Raw genomic sequence first — 18,296 nt, forward strand, 5'->3', positions numbered from 1 at the left:
TTCATTCAATTTCCAACAGGTTCCTAAAAAGCAGTGAACAAACAGCAGTATCTTACATTTCCTCCAACAGCCACAGTTACTCCTCCAGGATGAATTGACACAGATTCTGGGTCGTAACCAGGATTTTCAACAGTAAAAACTTTCTTCTTGTTCTTCAGAAGTATAATCTGAGCATACAAATACATTGAGTAGCCTAATTTTAAAAGCTATTTGTTGTAGATTGAACAAGTTTAAAGAATCACAAGCTAAATGATACAACTTAATTTGCCCACTTGAAACCACACAATAAAATTGTTCCAAATTTGCAGTGGCCCTTTTCTGTTGAGCTGACAAAGCAAAAAATAGTGAAATTAAATATGTTATTTTAAGCCCAGTGAGACTCAATTACACTATAAACACAAGATAATCTGAATCAATTTGAATAAAAACTTTCACCCCCCCACCCCCCCAAAGAGAAATAGAATAAAACAGAAACAGAATAATTTTATTTAGCCTGTTTGGTTAAATGAGACCATGGGTGAACTTATGTATTGGACAATACCCCCTAAAATGAATGTAACATGTATTAGCTTTCAGTCACAAAACTATACATCATTCACAAGGCCTAACGTTACCTGGTTAATACAAGTAACCACTGTATAGTCACCAGGGCCAACTGCTAATTTCTTGGGTTGGATATCCAGCTTTACTGTATTTTCAGCACTATATAAAACAAGAGCAAAGTTGTTCATGTTCTTACACATAATTGCATCATTTCCCCCCAAAATAAATAACTTACAATATCCAATCTCTTTTTCCATGAAGGGGCGACATGCTTCTAACATTATATACAAAAATCAAGTTACTACTTCAATGCTTGCCACCCATCCTGCCCATGGAATCAGACTCTACATCCAGTAGAGTCTCTAATAGATTTTAAACTCAACTAATTGAATGTGAACAGCACACTGAAACTAAAGTGCAATTTGTTAAGAAACGGGAGTTCTACTGGTGGCAGAAACTACCTGTAAATTATTGGCATTTTGGCAACCTTTTAGGGACAATCAAGGGATTCTATAGAGTATGAGCTTGAGGTTGATTTATGCTGTGGAATCAGGACATTAAGCTATATCACGCAAGACCTAACACAGAGATATCTAGCTCATTTATTCAAGGACATTAAGGTCACTTACATTAATTATTTTACATTATGATTTAATTATCAAAAAGTTGATTGTTTTAAAATTTGAGAAGTTCACAAGTGTTGTCTGTCCTGAACCCATCATTATCCTCATCTCTATAGATTCTACTGGCAGCCTGTCCCATGTACCCACCAGCCTCTGAAAAAGCTGGTCCCTCAGATCCCTTTCAGATCTTCCCCCTCGAACTGTAAACCTGTGTCCTTTAGGTTTAAACTCTTCCACCCTGGGGTTGGGGGGGGGGGGGTGGAGAAAAGAAGATGGGATACAATAAAAATAGACACTCATCTTACCAATGCCCCTCATGATTTTCTATATTTCTCAGGTCACCCCTGAACCTGCGTATGCTCTAGGACGAAAAGTCCAGCATATACACACTTTCTTTATAACAAGTGACAGTAACGTCCTTTTTAAAAATTTCTGCACCCTTTCCAACTGACTGATATCCTTCTAGAGGCTGGGTGACAAAAATGCACATCAATCCAAATATGATCTCATCACTGGTTTGTACAGTTGCAACATGACATCATAACTCCTATGCTCAGTGATCTGGCTGAAGACAAGCATGTCAAGGAAATAACTTCTTTGGTATCCTGCACATCCGTGGCATCACTTTCAGAAAACAATGTACCTGCAACTCCTTTGTTTTACAACACTCCAGGGTCTTACCATTTAGTATCCAAGCCCTGCCCTCATTTAACTTACTGAACTTGCATCTTGCCAAGATCTGAGTCAAATTTCATATGATATTCCTTGGTCAGTTGATGTAGATCCTGTTGTAATCTTAGATAACTCTTCACTATACCACCAAATTGTGTCTTACTATGCCAACTACATTCTTATTCAAATCATTGATATTAAATAATACAGCTGATGAACAATGGTGCACCCAACACTGATCCATGTGGTACAAAGCCAATTTTGTAACCATTTGGCTAGCTCACCTGGGACCCCCATGTAATCTATCTTCCAGACTTGCCTACCATGTTGGTAGCTGTCAAAGGTCTAGACTAGCCCACAAAGTGGGACCCAGTCATTATCAACAAGTTGATATCTTGTGCAAGATAACTGCTAAAGGCCTGTTTGTGCTCTCCCAGGATAAATATGGAATTACAAAGTGATCATATCTTACTTGTACTCTTTGTTGATCAATTTGGTGTAACGCACAGTATCATCCATACCACAACTGACAATTTCACCTGCATCATTGATCATCATAGATGATACCATATTGGTATGGCCTTTCCCTGAAAAAGCATCATTCTCTCCAGATGGAGCATCCCAGTAAGGTGAGACCATATTAATCAAGGAAAGGTAAAATAGAAACTTCACCAATACACTCAAAGTCTTTGTTATTTCACACATTTTACACAGGGAAAGACCAGTTTGGTCTGATCTTTCTGACCTGGTCCCATTGTAATAATACTGTATTATCTGATTTGAATTAGTTCATACAACTAAAAATGCAGAACAGCAATATTATATTTTGCATTGTTGTTCAACTTTCCCTTCATGAAAAAAATATTGGTTGTGAGCCAAGTTTAATGGTCAAGTTTTGAAAAACTGCTTTCAAAAAGCTGGGAAGAAGACTGTTTATAGGAAATTCTCACAGAGAAAACTGTACAAGGCAACGGCTGCTTTAGTGCATGGCTCAGTGCAAACCAAATGTTTGCCCCAAACTTTTTATGGTTGCACTGAGTCAATTATTAACCAAATCAACCAGGGTCGATATCATAAATTTCCAAACTAAATTTACTTTATCATTTCTGTATTGGTTTCAAAATACTTCATGTTCTCAGTGGAATACAAGTAGCATGAATATCAAATTTATTTTAAATAACTACAGAAAAACATGCATGGTAATTAACTATTCAATTCCAATTATGTCCTGTTGACTCTTGGATTTTACTCCTGTTGAATACATTTCAGGAATGATCAGTGACTTTACACAGCAAAATAATGAATGTTTGAAACTGGAATAAAACATTCTGATTCAATTTACTAATAGAAGTATTTTTTTTAAAACAGATGTTTGCAATAAAGATAACAGCTTACTTCACTGAGAGCAAAGCTGAAAATGACCTATAATTCCTATATCAGAGGAGATTTAAAAGGTTGATGAAATAAAATATTTTCAAAGGTCATGCAGAATTCTTATGAAATATATTCCATTTCATAAATAAAAGAGCCATGTTTCAATTTCAGGTAGTTAACATACTTGAAATTTGTTACCGATGAAAATAAAATATTTTGCCCATGTCACATATTACACAAAATATCAGAATGAAGAAAATGATTCGAAACAGGATGACAGAAACAATTACTGATTAAACCTAGTTTTGTGAATAAATAGGTTCTCATTATTATTAAATATCAAAGTCATTTTCTAAAATCTAGCATCACCAAAATGTTATTTACAAGCAACAACAAATTCAAGCTCAGCAAATTTGGGTAGAACAAATTGGGGATAACACAAATTAGAATCTTTAGTGAGAATCTACCAAAAAAACCTTAATTCATTATAGTCAAAGTTCATGGAATTGAATGAAATAAAATAGGCAGATTATTTTTATCCACGATGTTTTAAGCTATGCAGTTAGATATTTTGGCATGTGACTGAAGTAATTAGTCCAGCTAAAATATCCACACCAAAATAAAAGGATATTTAAATGACCATCATGGCTGCCCGAGTAAATAGATTGCTTCCCATCATCAGTGTGAACAGTCAAAGACTGAATTGACTTGGAGTGTCCCTATAAAATAAAACAACATTATCAAAACTTAGGACATATAGATGCACAAATACAAAAATAATCTGGTTGTGTATACAACCCAGACCAACAACACAATTAAGGATAAGTCAAACAGATGAAAGAAAAGCCAAATGCAGCAAAATCTTTCAAACTTGTCACAAAAGGTTAATGCATATACCCTGGTTAATTAATTCCAAAGAATTTTCTACTTTTAACATGGCAATGTTCAACAATTCGAAAGGTTCAACAATTATTATTGAAGCATCCAAGCCAAAGTCAATGCTCCAGTGACGATTCGAATTTTGTGGTGGACAGCATTTTAGACCAAGCACAGACACTGCATGGCTTCAGAAATCGTAAGGATCAAGGAACATTTAAACCCTAAAAATGTGAAAACATTGCTGAATCACACTATTCTAATCTTTAATAAAGGAGACAATTTTTGTGCCCTAAACTATGAAATTCTACTCAAAAAAATCATTGGCTTATTTGTTATCAGCAATTTATTTATTTGCTAAGAAAAAGCTAATTGAGATTTTGAGTGCAATGGGAAAGTCTTGATCTGTTCAGTATTGCTTTTGTATACTGTGTCTGAGTTGCAACTTGGCCTTTAGGTGCAATATATTCAAGTTTGCACACATGGACTACAGTACTCTTTAGTCTAATTCTATACTGTTACAAACTTTAAGATTAGCTGTTTCCTCTATGTTGGAAATATAATTGAAGACGCCTAGTTACAACAGGTTTCTATTCATGATAACTGTTCTTGTTGGAACAAAAGAAAACTCAGTGTGTGATCTCCAATATTACATGAACAGCTGTGATGGGAGAGTGACCAGGGCCTGGGAAAAGCAGCCACTGACTGGCCTCAGTGTGTGAGCAACCCACTTCTACTCCATTGGGCTCAAATTCCTACCACCACCCCCCCCCCAGAAAAAAAAGTTGCTGCAGGTGAGGAGAGAAGGAACAAAGAAAAGCCCCTTTCCCACCCAGGTGCTACAATCAGGAATTCTATCCCCATTTATCACTATAGTTAAGATGCATTTGTAAACTAGGGAGAACCTATATGGAGGTGCATTTTTGTGAATTTAGCTCATGAAAGAATGACATTTTGATACCATAACGGATTCAGGAAACTCATGAAAGATTAAACTTTAAATGCAAGAATAGTAATTCTACCAAAATAAAAATAACCTAGTACAGACAGATCACCCCATCATACGCAAATGAATCTTATGCCTTCCCTCTTCTTTTATGTGCACGTTTTTAATGGCCCCCATTCAAAACCTTCAGCCAGATATTTATATCCTAGCCAGTTTATATAGGTGTTTGGAGTTTATAACAATGATCAATATTGTCAGCCTGCCGTGAAGAGGTTCAAGCTATTAACAGTGCAACACAGCAAGTTGTTATTGGTGCCCTCATTAAAAGCCATATTTTCCCCTAGAGCACAAAATCTCTTCAAATTGTTTCAAGCATCTCTGTACATGATATTTTTTTTTACAATTGTTAAGGTCACGCTAGCATGTTTCTCAGGATACATATACAAAAAAAAATCGTACCAAATGACAGAGCTAATGAAGTATCCAAACCTGACATACATTTAATCCAACTGTAATTCAACTTTATAATTGGCTTTTACAACTACTATAAAATGAAATGTCATGTGCTCTTCTGGTAGATTTAAGTAAAATGTAAATAACATTTTCATAACATCTAGAAAATCTTGCCTTTCTGCACATAAAGAAACAATATCAATTAAAGCCAACATCACCACCATTATTTTAGCACTAGAGGTATGATTCCTATGGCTGAAGGTTAAATGTTCCTCCAATCTTTATACCCCAAGAGAATTCTGATCATATTCACTATATTAATAGTAACAGAAACCTGAAGAGGATAGGTTTCTTCATGAAGATAATTTAAAGTGCAAATCATTTCACAGAAGACAAGCTAAAGTACAAAATTGGTTAAAAAGAACCACTATGACCGCCACATGAAGATCACTTGCAAACAACATGACATGCTATAATTTACATGTAAATAATCTGGGGTTTTTATAATCTTAGATTAGAATTTCTCAGTATTTGATGTACATAAAATAGACTGCATGCTAACCAGAGGAAAATAACCATCTTACAAAGTCCCAAACTCAGATTAAAGCCCAATTTGACTTCTACTGCTGCCTGATCCATTCCAACACCTGAACTGCAGGCATATTTGAATTCAACAAGCCAGAATCTGGAAACCATGTTTAATGCACAAACAGCAGAATGCCAACCGTTTTTTTTAAAAATCACTTTAAAAACAAAAAAAAAAACCACCACCCCAGAATACTAACTTAAAACCATAGATTGCACAGGCAAAGTGCAAACCCAAATTGAACAGGAAGAGCAAAAGCTGAATAATTCCTTTGCCTTTTTCTTTACTGTTCTTCCACATACCCATTTAAATAAGCAACATGCTAAAGCTTTTTGCAGAAGCTCCCCTGATACTGCACTTTCAGATTCCACAGAGCTTGGCATCATTTCAATTCACAACAACTAACAAGTTTTTGAGAATATTCTTCCTCTGGATGGTAGAAATTACGAGACAGTTAGGTAAGACGATGCTGATGCAAAATGTAAGATAAACAACTATCAACATGGAACTGGTACTCAGAGGGATCAATGCAATTAAAATGATCAAACTGTCCACTTTGTACAATGGCTGCTACAGCTCTGTGGGGAACAGGTATTGTCTGGTAAAACAGTGCACAGCACTGCCATCATTAAGATAAAGTTATAGGAAAATGAACATATGTTGCTGGAAATCTGGAATAAAAATAGTAAGCGCTGGAAACTCAGCAAGTTAATTAAAAGGAGAAAATTTTAGGTCTGAGAACCCTCAACATATTAAGTCCATTGCACTTGACAGAAGCAGTGTGATCTGAATATTTCCAGAAATTTCTGCTGTTAATATTGGGAGAAATAGCTTGCACAGTTTAAGGATGGGAGTGGTGGAGGAGGTGGAAACCCTACAGGTAATGTTAAAATGCAGCAACAAGCTTAATGTTGTTGGGTCAACTTTTAAGAAAGGGAGTACAGAGAAAGGAGGGAAGAAAAATACAAGAAATAAAATGGCATGATTTAGGCAAAAGATTATACTTTCTTAAACTACACCAAAATCATTTTTGTATATACAGGTATCCCCTGCTTTTCGAAAGCTCGCTTTACGCTACTTCACTTTCACAAAAGACCTACATTAGTACCTGTATTTGCTAACCGAAAGAAATCTGAATAGGATTTCTGCTTTTACGAAAAAATGCAAAAAGCGAAAATAGTGTTCAGTGTTTGTTTTGTAGCGAGCCATTATAGAGGCAGCGCGCACCCCGAGCAGCGAGAGTGACACCGCCAGGTTCCTTCCCCGGGAACTACACTCGGTATCTCTGTATGAAGCCGCCACCGCCAGGTTCCTTCCCCGGGAACTACACCCGGTATCTCTGCACCAAGCCGCCACCGCCAGGTTCCTTCCCCGGGAACTACACTCGGTATCTCTGCATCAAGCCGCCACCGCCAGGTTCCTTCCCCGGGAACTACACTCGGTATCTCTGCACCAAGCCGCCACCGCCAGGTTCCTTCCCCGGGAACTACACTCAGTATCTCTGCATCAAGCCGCCACCGCCAGGTTCCTTCCCCGGGAACTACACTCGGTATCTCTGCATCAAGCCGCCACCGCCAGGTTCCTTCCCCGGGAACTACACTCGGTATCTCTGCACCAAGCCGCCACCGCCAGGTTCCTTCCCCGGGAACTACACTCGGTATCTCTGCATCAAGCCGCCACCGCCAGGTTCCTTCCCCGGGAACTACACTCGGTATCTCTGCATCAAGCTGCCACCGCCAGGTTCCTTCCCCGGGAACTACACTCGGTATCTCTGCACCAAGCCGCCACCGCCAGGTTCCTTCCCCGGGAACTACACTCGGTATCTCTGCATCAAGCCGCCACCGCCAGGTTCCTTCCCCGGGAACTACACTCGGTATCTCTGTATCAAGCCGCCACCGCCAGGTTCCTTCCCCGGGAACTACACTCGGTATCTCTGTATCAAGCCGCCACCGCCGGGTTCCTTCCCCGGGAACTACACTCGGTATCTCTGCATCAAGCCGCCACCGCCGGGTTCCTTCCCCGGGAACTACACTCGGTATCTCTGTATGAAGCCGCCACCGCCGGGTTCCTTCCCCAGGAACTACACTCAGTATCTCTGTATGAAGCCGCCACCGCCGGGTTCCTTCCCCAGGAACTACACTCAGTATCTCTGTATGAAGCCGCCACCGCCGGGTTCCTTCCCCGGGAACTACACTCCGTATCTCTGCATGAAGCCGCCACCGCCAGGTTCCTTCCCCGGGAACTACACTCGGTATCCCTGCATCAAGCCGCCACCGCCAGGTTCCTTCCCCGGGAACTACACTCGGTATCTCTGCATCAAGCCGCCACCGCCAGGTTCCTTCCCCGGGAACTACACTCGGTATCCCTGCATCAAGACGCCACCGCCAGGTTCCTTCCCCAGGAACTACACTCGGTATCTCTGTATCAAGCCGCCACCGCCAGGTTCCTTCCCCGGGAACTACACTCGGTATCTCTGTATGAAGCCGCCACCGCCGGGTTCCTTCCCCGGGAACTACACTCGGTATCTGTGCATCAAGCCGCCACCGCCAGGTTCCTTCCCCGGGAACTACACTCGGTATCTCTGTATCAAGCCGCCACCACCAGGTTCCTTCCCCAGGAACTACACTCAGTATCTCTGTATCAAGCCACCACCGCCGGGTTCCTTCCCCGGGAACTACACTCGGTATCTCTGCATCAAGCCGCCACCGCCAGGTTCCTTCCCCGGGAACTACACTCGGTATCTCTGCACCAAGCCGCCACCGCCAGGTTCCTTCCCCGGGAACTACACTCGGTATCTCTGCATCAAGCCGCCACCGCCGGGTTCCTTCCCCGGGAACTACACTCGGTATCTCTGCATCAAGCCGCCACCGCCAGGTTCCTTCCCCGGGAACTACACTCGGTATCTCTGTATCAAGCCGCCACCGCCAGGTTCCTTCCCCAGGAACTACACTCGGTATCTCCGTATCAAGCCGCCACCGCCAGGTTCCTTCCCCGGGAACTACACTCGGTATCCCTGCATCAAGCCGCCACCGCCAGGTTCCTTCCCCGGGAACTACACTCGGTATCTGTGCACCAAGCCGCCACCGCCAGGTTCCTTCCCCAGGAACTACACTCAGTATCTGTGCACCAAGCCGCCACCGCCAGGTTCCTTCCCCGGGAACTACACTCAGTATCTCTGTATTAAGCCGCCACCGCCGGGTTCCTTCCCCGGGAACTACACTCAGTATCTGTGCACCAAGCCGCCACCGCCAGGTTCCTTCCCCGGGAACTACACTCAGTATCTCTGCATCAAGCCGCCACCGCCGGGTTCCTTCCCCGGGAACTACACTCGGTATCTCTGCACCAAGCCGCCACCGCCAGGTTCCTTCCCCGGGAACTACATTCGGTATCTCTGCACCAAGCCGCCACCGCCAGGTTCCTTCCCCGGGAACTACACTCGGTATCTCTGCACCAAGCCGCCACCGCCAGGTTCCTTCCCCGGGAACTACACTCGGTATCTCTGCATCAAGCCGCCACCGCCGGGTTCCTTCCCCGGGAACTACACTCGGTATCTCTGCATCAAGCCGCCACCGCCAGGTTCCTTTTCCGGGAATTACACTCGGTATCTCCGTATCAAGCCGCCACCGCCAGGTTCCTTCCCCGGGAACTACACTCAGTATCCCTGCATCAAGCCGCTTCCGCCAGGTTCCTTCCCCGGGAACTACACTCAGTATCTCTGTATCAAGCCGCCACCGCCAGGTTCCTTCCCCGGGAACTACACTCGGTATCTCTGTATCAAGCCGCCACCGCCAGGTTCCTTCCCTGGGAACTACACTCGGTATCTCTGTATCAAGCCGCCACCGCCGGGTTCCTTCCCCGGGAACTACACTCGGTATCCCTGCATCAAGCCGCCACCGCCAGGTTCCTTCCCCGGGAACTACACTCAGTATCTGTGCACCAAGCCGCCACCGCCAGGGTCCTTCCCCGGGAACTACACTCCGTATCTCTGCATCAAGCCGCCACCGCCAGGTTCCTTCCCCTGGAACTACACTCGGTATCTGTGCACCAAGCCGCCACCGCCAGGTTCCTTCCCCAGGAACTACACTCAGTATCTGTGCACCAAGCCGCCACCGCCAGGTTCCTTCCCCGGGAACTACACTCGGTATCTCTGTATCAAGCCGCCACCGCCAGGTTCCTTCCCCGGGAACTACACTCGGTATCTCTGCATCAAGCCGCCACCGCCAGGTTCCTTCCCCGGGAACTACACTCAGTATCTCTGTATTAAGCCGCCACCGCCGGGTTCCTTCCCCGGGAACTACACTCAGTATCTGTGCACCAAGCCGCCACCGCCAGGTTCCTTCCCCGGGAACTACACTCAGTATCTCTGCATCAAGCCGCCACCGCCGGGTTCCTTCCCCGGGAACTACACTCGGTATCTCTGCACCAAGCCGCCACCGCCAGGTTCCTTCCCCGGGAACTACATTCGGTATCTCTGCACCAAGCCGCCACCGCCAGGTTCCTTCCCCGGGAACTACACTCGGTATCTCTGCACCAAGCCGCCACCGCCAGGTTCCTTCCCCGGGAACTACACTCGGTATCTCTGCATCAAGCCGCCACCGCCGGGTTCCTTCCCCGGGAACTACACTCGGTATCTCTGCATCAAGCCGCCACCGCCAGGTTCCTTTTCCGGGAACTACACTCGGTATCTCCGTATCAAGCCGCCACCGCCAGGTTCCTTCCCCGGGAACTACACTCAGTATCCCTGCATCAAGCCGCTTCCGCCAGGTTCCTTCCCCGGGAACTACACTCAGTATCTCTGTATCAAGCCGCCACCGCCAGGTTCCTTCCCCGGGAACTACACTCGGTATCTCTGTATCAAGCCGCCACCGCCGGGTTCCTTCCCCGGGAACTACACTCGGTATCTCTGCATCAAGCCGCCACCGCCAGGTTCCTTCCCCGGGAACTACACTCGGTATCCCTGCATCAAGCCGCCACCGCCAGGTTCCTTCCCCGGGAACTACACTCAGTATCTGTGCACCAAGCCGCCACCGCCAGGGTCCTTCCCCGGGAACTACACTCCGTATCTCTGCATCAAGCCGCCACCGCCAGGTTCCTTCCCCGGGAACTACACTCGGTATCTGTGCACCAAGCCGCCACCGCCAGGTTCCTTCCCCAGGAACTACACTCAGTATCTGTGCACCAAGCCGCCACCGCCAGGTTCCTTCCCCGGGAACTACACTCGGTATCTCTGTATCAAGCCGCCACCGCCAGGTTCCTTCCCCGGGAACTACACTCGGTATCTCTGCATCAAGCCGCCACCGCCAGGTTCCTTCCCCGGGAACTACACTCAGTATCTCTGTATGAAGCCGCCACCGCCGGGTTCCTTCCCCGGGAACTACACTCGGTATCTCTGTATCAAGCCGCCACCGCCGGGTTCCTTCCCCTGGAACTACACTCGGTATCTCTGCACCAAGCCGCCACCGCCAGGTTCCTTCCCCAGGAACTACACTCAGTATCTGTGCACCAAGCCGCCACCGCCAGGTTCCTTCCCCGGGAACTACACTCGGTATCTCTGCATCAAGCCGCCACCGCCAGGTTCCTTCCCCGGGAACTACACTCAGTATCTCTGTATGAAGCCGCCACCGCCGGGTTCCTTCCCCGGGAACTACACTCGGTATCTCTGTATCAAGCCGCCACCGCCAGGTTCCTTCCCCGGGAACTACACTCGGTATCTCTGCATGAAGCCGCCACCGCCAGGTTCTTTCCCCGGGAACTACACTCGGTATCTCTGTATCAAGACGCCACCGCCAGGTTCCTTCCCCGGGAACTACACTCAGTATCTCTGTATCAAGCCGCCACCGCCAGGTTCCTTCCCCGGGAACGACACTCGGTATCTCTGTATGAAGCCGCCACCGCCAGGTTCCTTCCCCGGGAACTACACTCGGTATCTCTGCATCAAGCTGCCACCGCCAGGTTCCTTCCCCGGGAACTACACTCGGTATCTCTGCATCAAGCTGCCACCGCCAGGTTCCTTCCCCGGGAACTACACTCAGTATCTGTGCACCAAGCCGCCACCGCCAGGTTCCTTCCCCAGGAACTACACTCAGTATCTGTGCACCAAGCCGCCACCGCCGGGTTCCTTCCCCGGGAACTACACTCGGTATCTCTGCATCAAGCCGCCACCGCCAGGTTCCTTCCCCGGGAACTACACTCGGTATCTCTGCATCAAGCCTGCACCGCCAGGTTCCTTCCCCGGGAACTACACTCGGTATCTCTGCACCAAGCCGCCACCGCCGGGTTCCTTCCCCGGGAACTACACTCGGTATCTCTGCACCAAGCCGCCACCGCCAGGTTCCTTCCCCGGGAACTACACTCGGTATCTCTGCATCAAGCCGCCACCACCAGGTTCCTTCCCCGGGAACTACACTCAGTATCTCTGTATCAAGCCGCCACCGCCGGGTTCCTTCCCCGGGAACTACACTCGGTATCTCTGCATCAAGCCGCCACCGCCAGGTTCCTTCCCCAGGAACTACACTCGGTATCCCTGCATCAAGCCGCCACCGCCAGGTTCCTTCCCCGGGAACTACACTCGGTATCTGTGCACCAAGCCGCCACCGCCAGGTTCCTTCCCCAGGAACTACACTCAGTATCTGTGCACCAAGCCGCCACCGCCAGGTTCCTTCCCCGGGAACTACACTCAGTATCTCTGTATTAAGCCGCCACCGCCGGGTTCCTTCCCCGGGAACTACACTCAGTATCTGTGCACCAAGCCGCCACCGCCAGGTTCCTTCCCCGGGAACTACACTCAGTATCTCTGCATCAAGCCGCCACCGCCGGGTTCCTTCCCCGGGAACTACACTCGGTATCTCTGCACCAAGCCGCCACCGCCAGGTTCCTTCCCCGGGAACTACATTCGGTATCTCTGCACCAAGCCGCCACCGCCAGGTTCCTTCCCCGGGAACTACACTCGGTATCTCTGCACCAAGCCGCCACCGCCAGGTTCCTTCCCCGGGAACTACACTCGGTATCTCTGCATCAAGCCGCCACCGCCGGGTTCCTTCCCCGGGAACTACACTCGGTATCTCTGCATCAAGCCGCCACCGCCAGGTTCCTTTTCCGGGAACTACACTCGGTATCTCCGTATCAAGCCGCCACCGCCAGGTTCCTTCCCCGGGAACTACACTCAGTATCCCTGCATCAAGCCGCTTCCGCCAGGTTCCTTCCCCGGGAACTACACTCAGTATCTCTGTATCAAGCCGCCACCGCCAGGTTCCTTCCCCGGGAACTACACTCGGTATCTCTGTATCAAGCCGCCACCGCCGGGTTCCTTCCCCGGGAACTACACTCGGTATCTCTGCATCAAGCCGCCACCGCCAGGTTCCTTCCCCGGGAACTACACTCGGTATCCCTGCATCAAGCCGCCACCGCCAGGTTCCTTCCCCGGGAACTACACTCAGTATCTGTGCACCAAGCCGCCACCGCCAGGGTCCTTCCCCGGGAACTACACTCCGTATCTCTGCATCAAGCCGCCACCGCCAGGTTCCTTCCCCGGGAACTACACTCGGTATCTGTGCACCAAGCCGCCACCGCCAGGTTCCTTCCCCAGGAACTACACTCAGTATCTGTGCACCAAGCCGCCACCGCCAGGTTCCTTCCCCGGGAACTACACTCGGTATCTCTGTATCAAGCCGCCACCGCCAGGTTCCTTCCCCGGGAACTACACTCGGTATCTCTGCATCAAGCCGCCACCGCCAGGTTCCTTCCCCGGGAACTACACTCAGTATCTCTGTATGAAGCCGCCACCGCCGGGTTCCTTCCCCGGTAACTACACTCGGTATCTCTGTATCAAGCCGCCACCGCCAGGTTCCTTCCCCGGGAACTACACTCGGTATCTCTGCATGAAGCCGCCACCGCCAGGTTCTTTCCCCGGGAACTACACTCGGTATCTCTGTATCAAGACGCCACCGCCAGGTTCCTTCCCCGGGAACTACACTCGGTATCTCTGTATCAAGCCGCCACCGCCAGGTTCCTTCCCCGGGAACTACACTCGGTATCTCTGTATGAAGCCGCCACCGCCAGGTTCCTTCCCCGGGAACTACACTCGGTATCTCTGCATCAAGCCGCCACCGCCAGGTTCCTTCCCCGGGAACTACACTCGGTATCTCTGCATCAAGCCGCCACCGCCAGGTTCCTTCCCCGGGAACTACACTCGGTATCTCTGTATCAAGCTGCCACCGCCGGGTTCCTTCCCCGGGAACTACACTCGGTATCTCTGCACCAAGCCGCCACCGCCAGGTTCCTTCCCCGGGAACTACACTCGGTATCTCTGCATCAAGCCGCCACCGCCAGGTTCCTTCCCCGGGAACTACACTCGGTATCTCTGTATCAAGCCGCCACCGCCGGGTTCCTTCCCCGGGAACTACACTCGGTATCTCTGCATCAAGCCGCCACCGCCAGGTTCCTTCCCCGGGAACTACACTCGGTATCTCTGCACCAAGCCGCCACCGCCAGGTTCCTTCCCCAGGAACTACACTCGGTATCTCTGTATCAAGCCGCCACCGCCAGGTTCCTTCCCCGGGAACTACACTCGATATCTCTGCACCAAGCCGCCACCGCCAGGTTCCTTCCCCGGGAACTACACTCGGTATCTCTGCACCAAGCTGCCACCGCCGGGTTCCTTCCCCGGGAACTACACTCAGTATCTGTGCACCAAGCCGCCACCGCCAGGTTCCTTCCCCGGGAACTACACTCAGTATCTCTGCATCAAGCCTGCACCGCCAGGTTCCTTCCCCGGGAACTACACTCGGTATCTCTGCACCAAGCCGCCACCGCCAGGTTCCTTCCCCGGGAACTACACTCGGTATCTCTGCACCAAGCCGCCACCGCCAGGTTCCTTCCCCGGGAACTACACTCGGTATCTCTGCACCAAGCCGCCACCGCCAGGTTCCTTCCCCGGGAACTACACTCGGTATCTCTGCATCAAGCCGCCACCGCCAGGTTCCTTCCCCGGGAACTACACTCGGTATCTCTGCATCAAGCCGCCACCGCCAGGTTCCTTCCCCGGGAACTACACTCGGTATCTCTGCATCAAGCCTGCACCGCCAGGTTCCTTCCCCGGGAACTACACTCGGTATCTCTGCATCAAGCCGCCACCGCCAGGTTCCTTCCCCGGGAACTACACTCAGTATCTCTGTATCAAGCCGCCACCGCCAGGTTCCTTCCCCGGGAACTACACTCGGTATCTCTGCACCAAGCCGCCACCGCCAGGTTCCTTCCCCGGGAACTACACTCGGTATCTCTGCATCAAGCCTGCACCGCCAGGTTCCTTCCCCGGGAACTACACTCGGTATCTCTGCACCAAGCCGCCACCGCCAGGTTCCTTCCCCGGGAACTACACTCGGTATCTCTGCATCAAGCCGCCACCGCCAGGTTCCTTCCCCGGGAACTACACTCGGTATCTCTGCACCAAGCCGCCACCGCCAGGTTCCTTCCCCGGGAACTACACTCGGTATCTCTGTATCAAGACGCCACCGCCAGGTTCCTTCCCCGGGAACTACACTCGGTATCTCTGTATCAAGCCGCCACCGCCAGGTTCCTTCCCCGGGAACTACACTCGGTATCTCTGTATGAAGCCGCCACCGCCAGGTTCCTTCCCCGGGAACTACACTCGGTATCTCTGCATCAAGCCGCCACCGCCAGGTTCCTTCCCCGGGAACTACACTCGGTATCTCTGCATCAAGCCGCCACCGCCGGGTTCCTTCCCCGGGAACTACACTCGGTATCTCTGCATCAAGCCGCCACCGCCAGGTTCCTTCCCCGGGAACTACACTCGGTATCTCTGCATCAAGCCTGCACCGCCAGGTTCCTTCCCCGGGAACTACACTCGGTATCTCTGCACCAAGCCGCCACCGCCAGGTTCCTTCCCCGGGAACTACACTCGGTATCTCTGCATCAAGCCGCCACCGCCAGGTTCCTTCCCCGGGAACTACACTTGGTATCTCTGCACCAAGCCGCCACCGCCAGGTTCCTTCCCCGGGAACTACACTCGGTATCTCTGCATCAAGCCGCCACCGCCAGGTTCCTTCCCCGGGAACTACACTCGGTATCTCTGTATCAAGCCGCCACCGCCGGGTTCCTTCCCCGGGAACTACACTCGGTATCTCTGCACCAAGCCGCCACCGCCGGGTTCCTTCCCCGGGAACTACACTCGGTATCTCTGCATCAAGCCGCCACCGCCAGGTTCCTTCCCCAGGAACTACACTCGGTATCTCTGTATCAAGCCGCCACCGCCAGGTTCCTTCCCCGGGAACTACACTCGGTATCTCTGCACCAAGCCGCCACCGCCAGGTTCCTTCCCCGGGAACAACACTCGGTATCTCTGCACCAAGCCGCCACCGCCGGGTTCCTTCCCCGGGAACTACACTCAGTATCTGTGCACCAAGCCGCCACCGCCAGGTTCCTTCCCCGGGAACTACACTCAGTATCTCTGCATCAAGCCTGCACCGCCAGGTTCCTTCCCCGGGAACTACACTCGGTATCTCTGCACCAAGCCGCCACCGCCAGGTTCCTTCCCCGGGAACTACACTCGGTATCTCTGCACCAAGCCGCCACCGCCAGGTTCCTTCCCCGGGAACTACACTCGGTATCTCTGCACCAAGCCGCCACCGCCAGGTTCCTTCCCCGGGAACTACACTCGGTATCTCTGCATCAAGCCGCCACCGCCAGGTTCCTTCCCCGGGAACTACACTCGGTATCTCTGCATCAAGCCACCACCGCCAGGTTCCTTCCCCGGGAACTACACTCGGTATCTCTGCATCAAGCCTGCACCGCCAGGTTCCTTCCCCGGGAACTACACTCGGTATCTCTGCACCAAGCCGCCACCGCCAGGTTCCTTCCCCGGGAACTACACTCGGTATCTCTGCACCAAGCCGCCACCGCCAGGTTCCTTCCCCGGGAACTACACTCGGTATCTCTGCACCAAGCCGCTTCCGCCGGGTTCCTTCCCCGGGAACTACACTCGGTATCTCTGCACCAAGCTGCCACCGCCGGGTTCCTTCCCCGGGAACTACACTCAGTATCTGTGCACCAAGCCGCCACCGCCAGGTTCCTTCCCCGGGAACTACACTCGGTATCTCTGCACCAAGCCGCTTCCGCCGGGTTCCTTCCCCGGGAACTACACTCGGTATCTCTGCACCAAGCTGCCACCGCCGGGTTCCTTCCCCGGGAACTACACTCGGTATCTGTGCACCAAGCCGCCACCGCCAGGTTCCTTCCCCGGGAACTACACTCAGTATCTCTGTATCAAGCCGCCACCGCCAGGTTCCTTCCCCGGGAACTACACTCGGTATCTCTGCACCAAGCCGCCACCGCCAGGTTCCTTCCCCGGGAACTACACTCGGTATCTCTGCACCAAGCCGCCACCGCCAGGTTCCTTCCCCGGGAACTACACTCGGTATCTCTGCACCAAGCCGCCACCGCCAGGTTCCTTCCCCGGGAACTACACTCGGTATCTCTGCACCAAGCCGCCACCGCCAGGTTCCTTCCCCGGGAACTACACTCGGTATCTCTGCATCAAGCCGCCACCGCCAGGTTCCTTCCCCGGGAACTACACTCGGTATCTCTGTATCAAGCCGCCACCGCCGGGTTCCTTCCCCGGGAACTACACTCGGTATCTCTGCACCAAGCCGCCACCGCCAGGTTCCTTCCCCGGGAACTACACTCGGTATCTCTGCACCAAGCCGCCACCGCCGGGTTCCTTCCCCGGGAACTACACTCGGTATCTCTGCACCAAGCCGCCACCGCCGGGTTCCTTCCCCGGGAACTACACTCGGTATCTCTGCATCAAGCCGCCACCGCCAGGTTCCTTCCCCGGGAACTACACTCGGTATCTCTGCACCAAGCCGCCACCGCCGGGTTCCTTCCCCGGGAACTACACTCGGTATCTCTGCATCAAGCCGCCACCGCCAGGTTCCTTCCCCGGGAACTACACTCGGTATCTCTGTATCAAGCCGCCACCGCCGGGTTCCTTCCCCGGGAACTACACTCGGTATCTCTGCACCAAGCCGCCACCGCCAGGTTCCTTCCCCAGGAACTACACTCGGTATCTCTGTATCAAGCCGCCACCGCCAGGTTCCTTCCCCGGGAACTACACTCGGTATCTCTGCACCAAGCCGCCACCGCCAGGTTCCTTCCCCGGGAACAACACTCGGTATCTCTGCACCAAGCTGCCACCGCCGGGTTCCTT

The 18,296-nt window shown here is 50.8% G+C and overlaps 1 protein-coding gene across 1 annotated transcript in view; it reads right to left on the reverse strand.

The window, feature by feature from the left end:
• The window catches only part of wdr1 (WD repeat domain 1), a 71,681-nt gene that overhangs the window by 18,113 nt on the left and 35,272 nt on the right, over positions 1-18,296 (reverse strand). Inside the window, exons 9-12 of the mRNA XM_059988884.1 lie at positions 3,844-3,931; positions 2,311-2,467; positions 615-702; positions 57-167 (exon numbers count right to left, since the gene is read on the reverse strand). Of these exons, the coding sequence (XP_059844867.1) occupies positions 57-167; positions 615-702; positions 2,311-2,467; positions 3,844-3,931 (444 nt within the window). The remainder of the gene's footprint in view (positions 1-56; positions 168-614; positions 703-2,310; positions 2,468-3,843; positions 3,932-18,296) is intronic.

Source organism: Hypanus sabinus, chromosome 14 (assembly GCF_030144855.1).
Source record: "Hypanus sabinus isolate sHypSab1 chromosome 14, sHypSab1.hap1, whole genome shotgun sequence".
Classification (NCBI taxonomy): domain Eukaryota; kingdom Metazoa; phylum Chordata; class Chondrichthyes; order Myliobatiformes; family Dasyatidae; genus Hypanus; species Hypanus sabinus.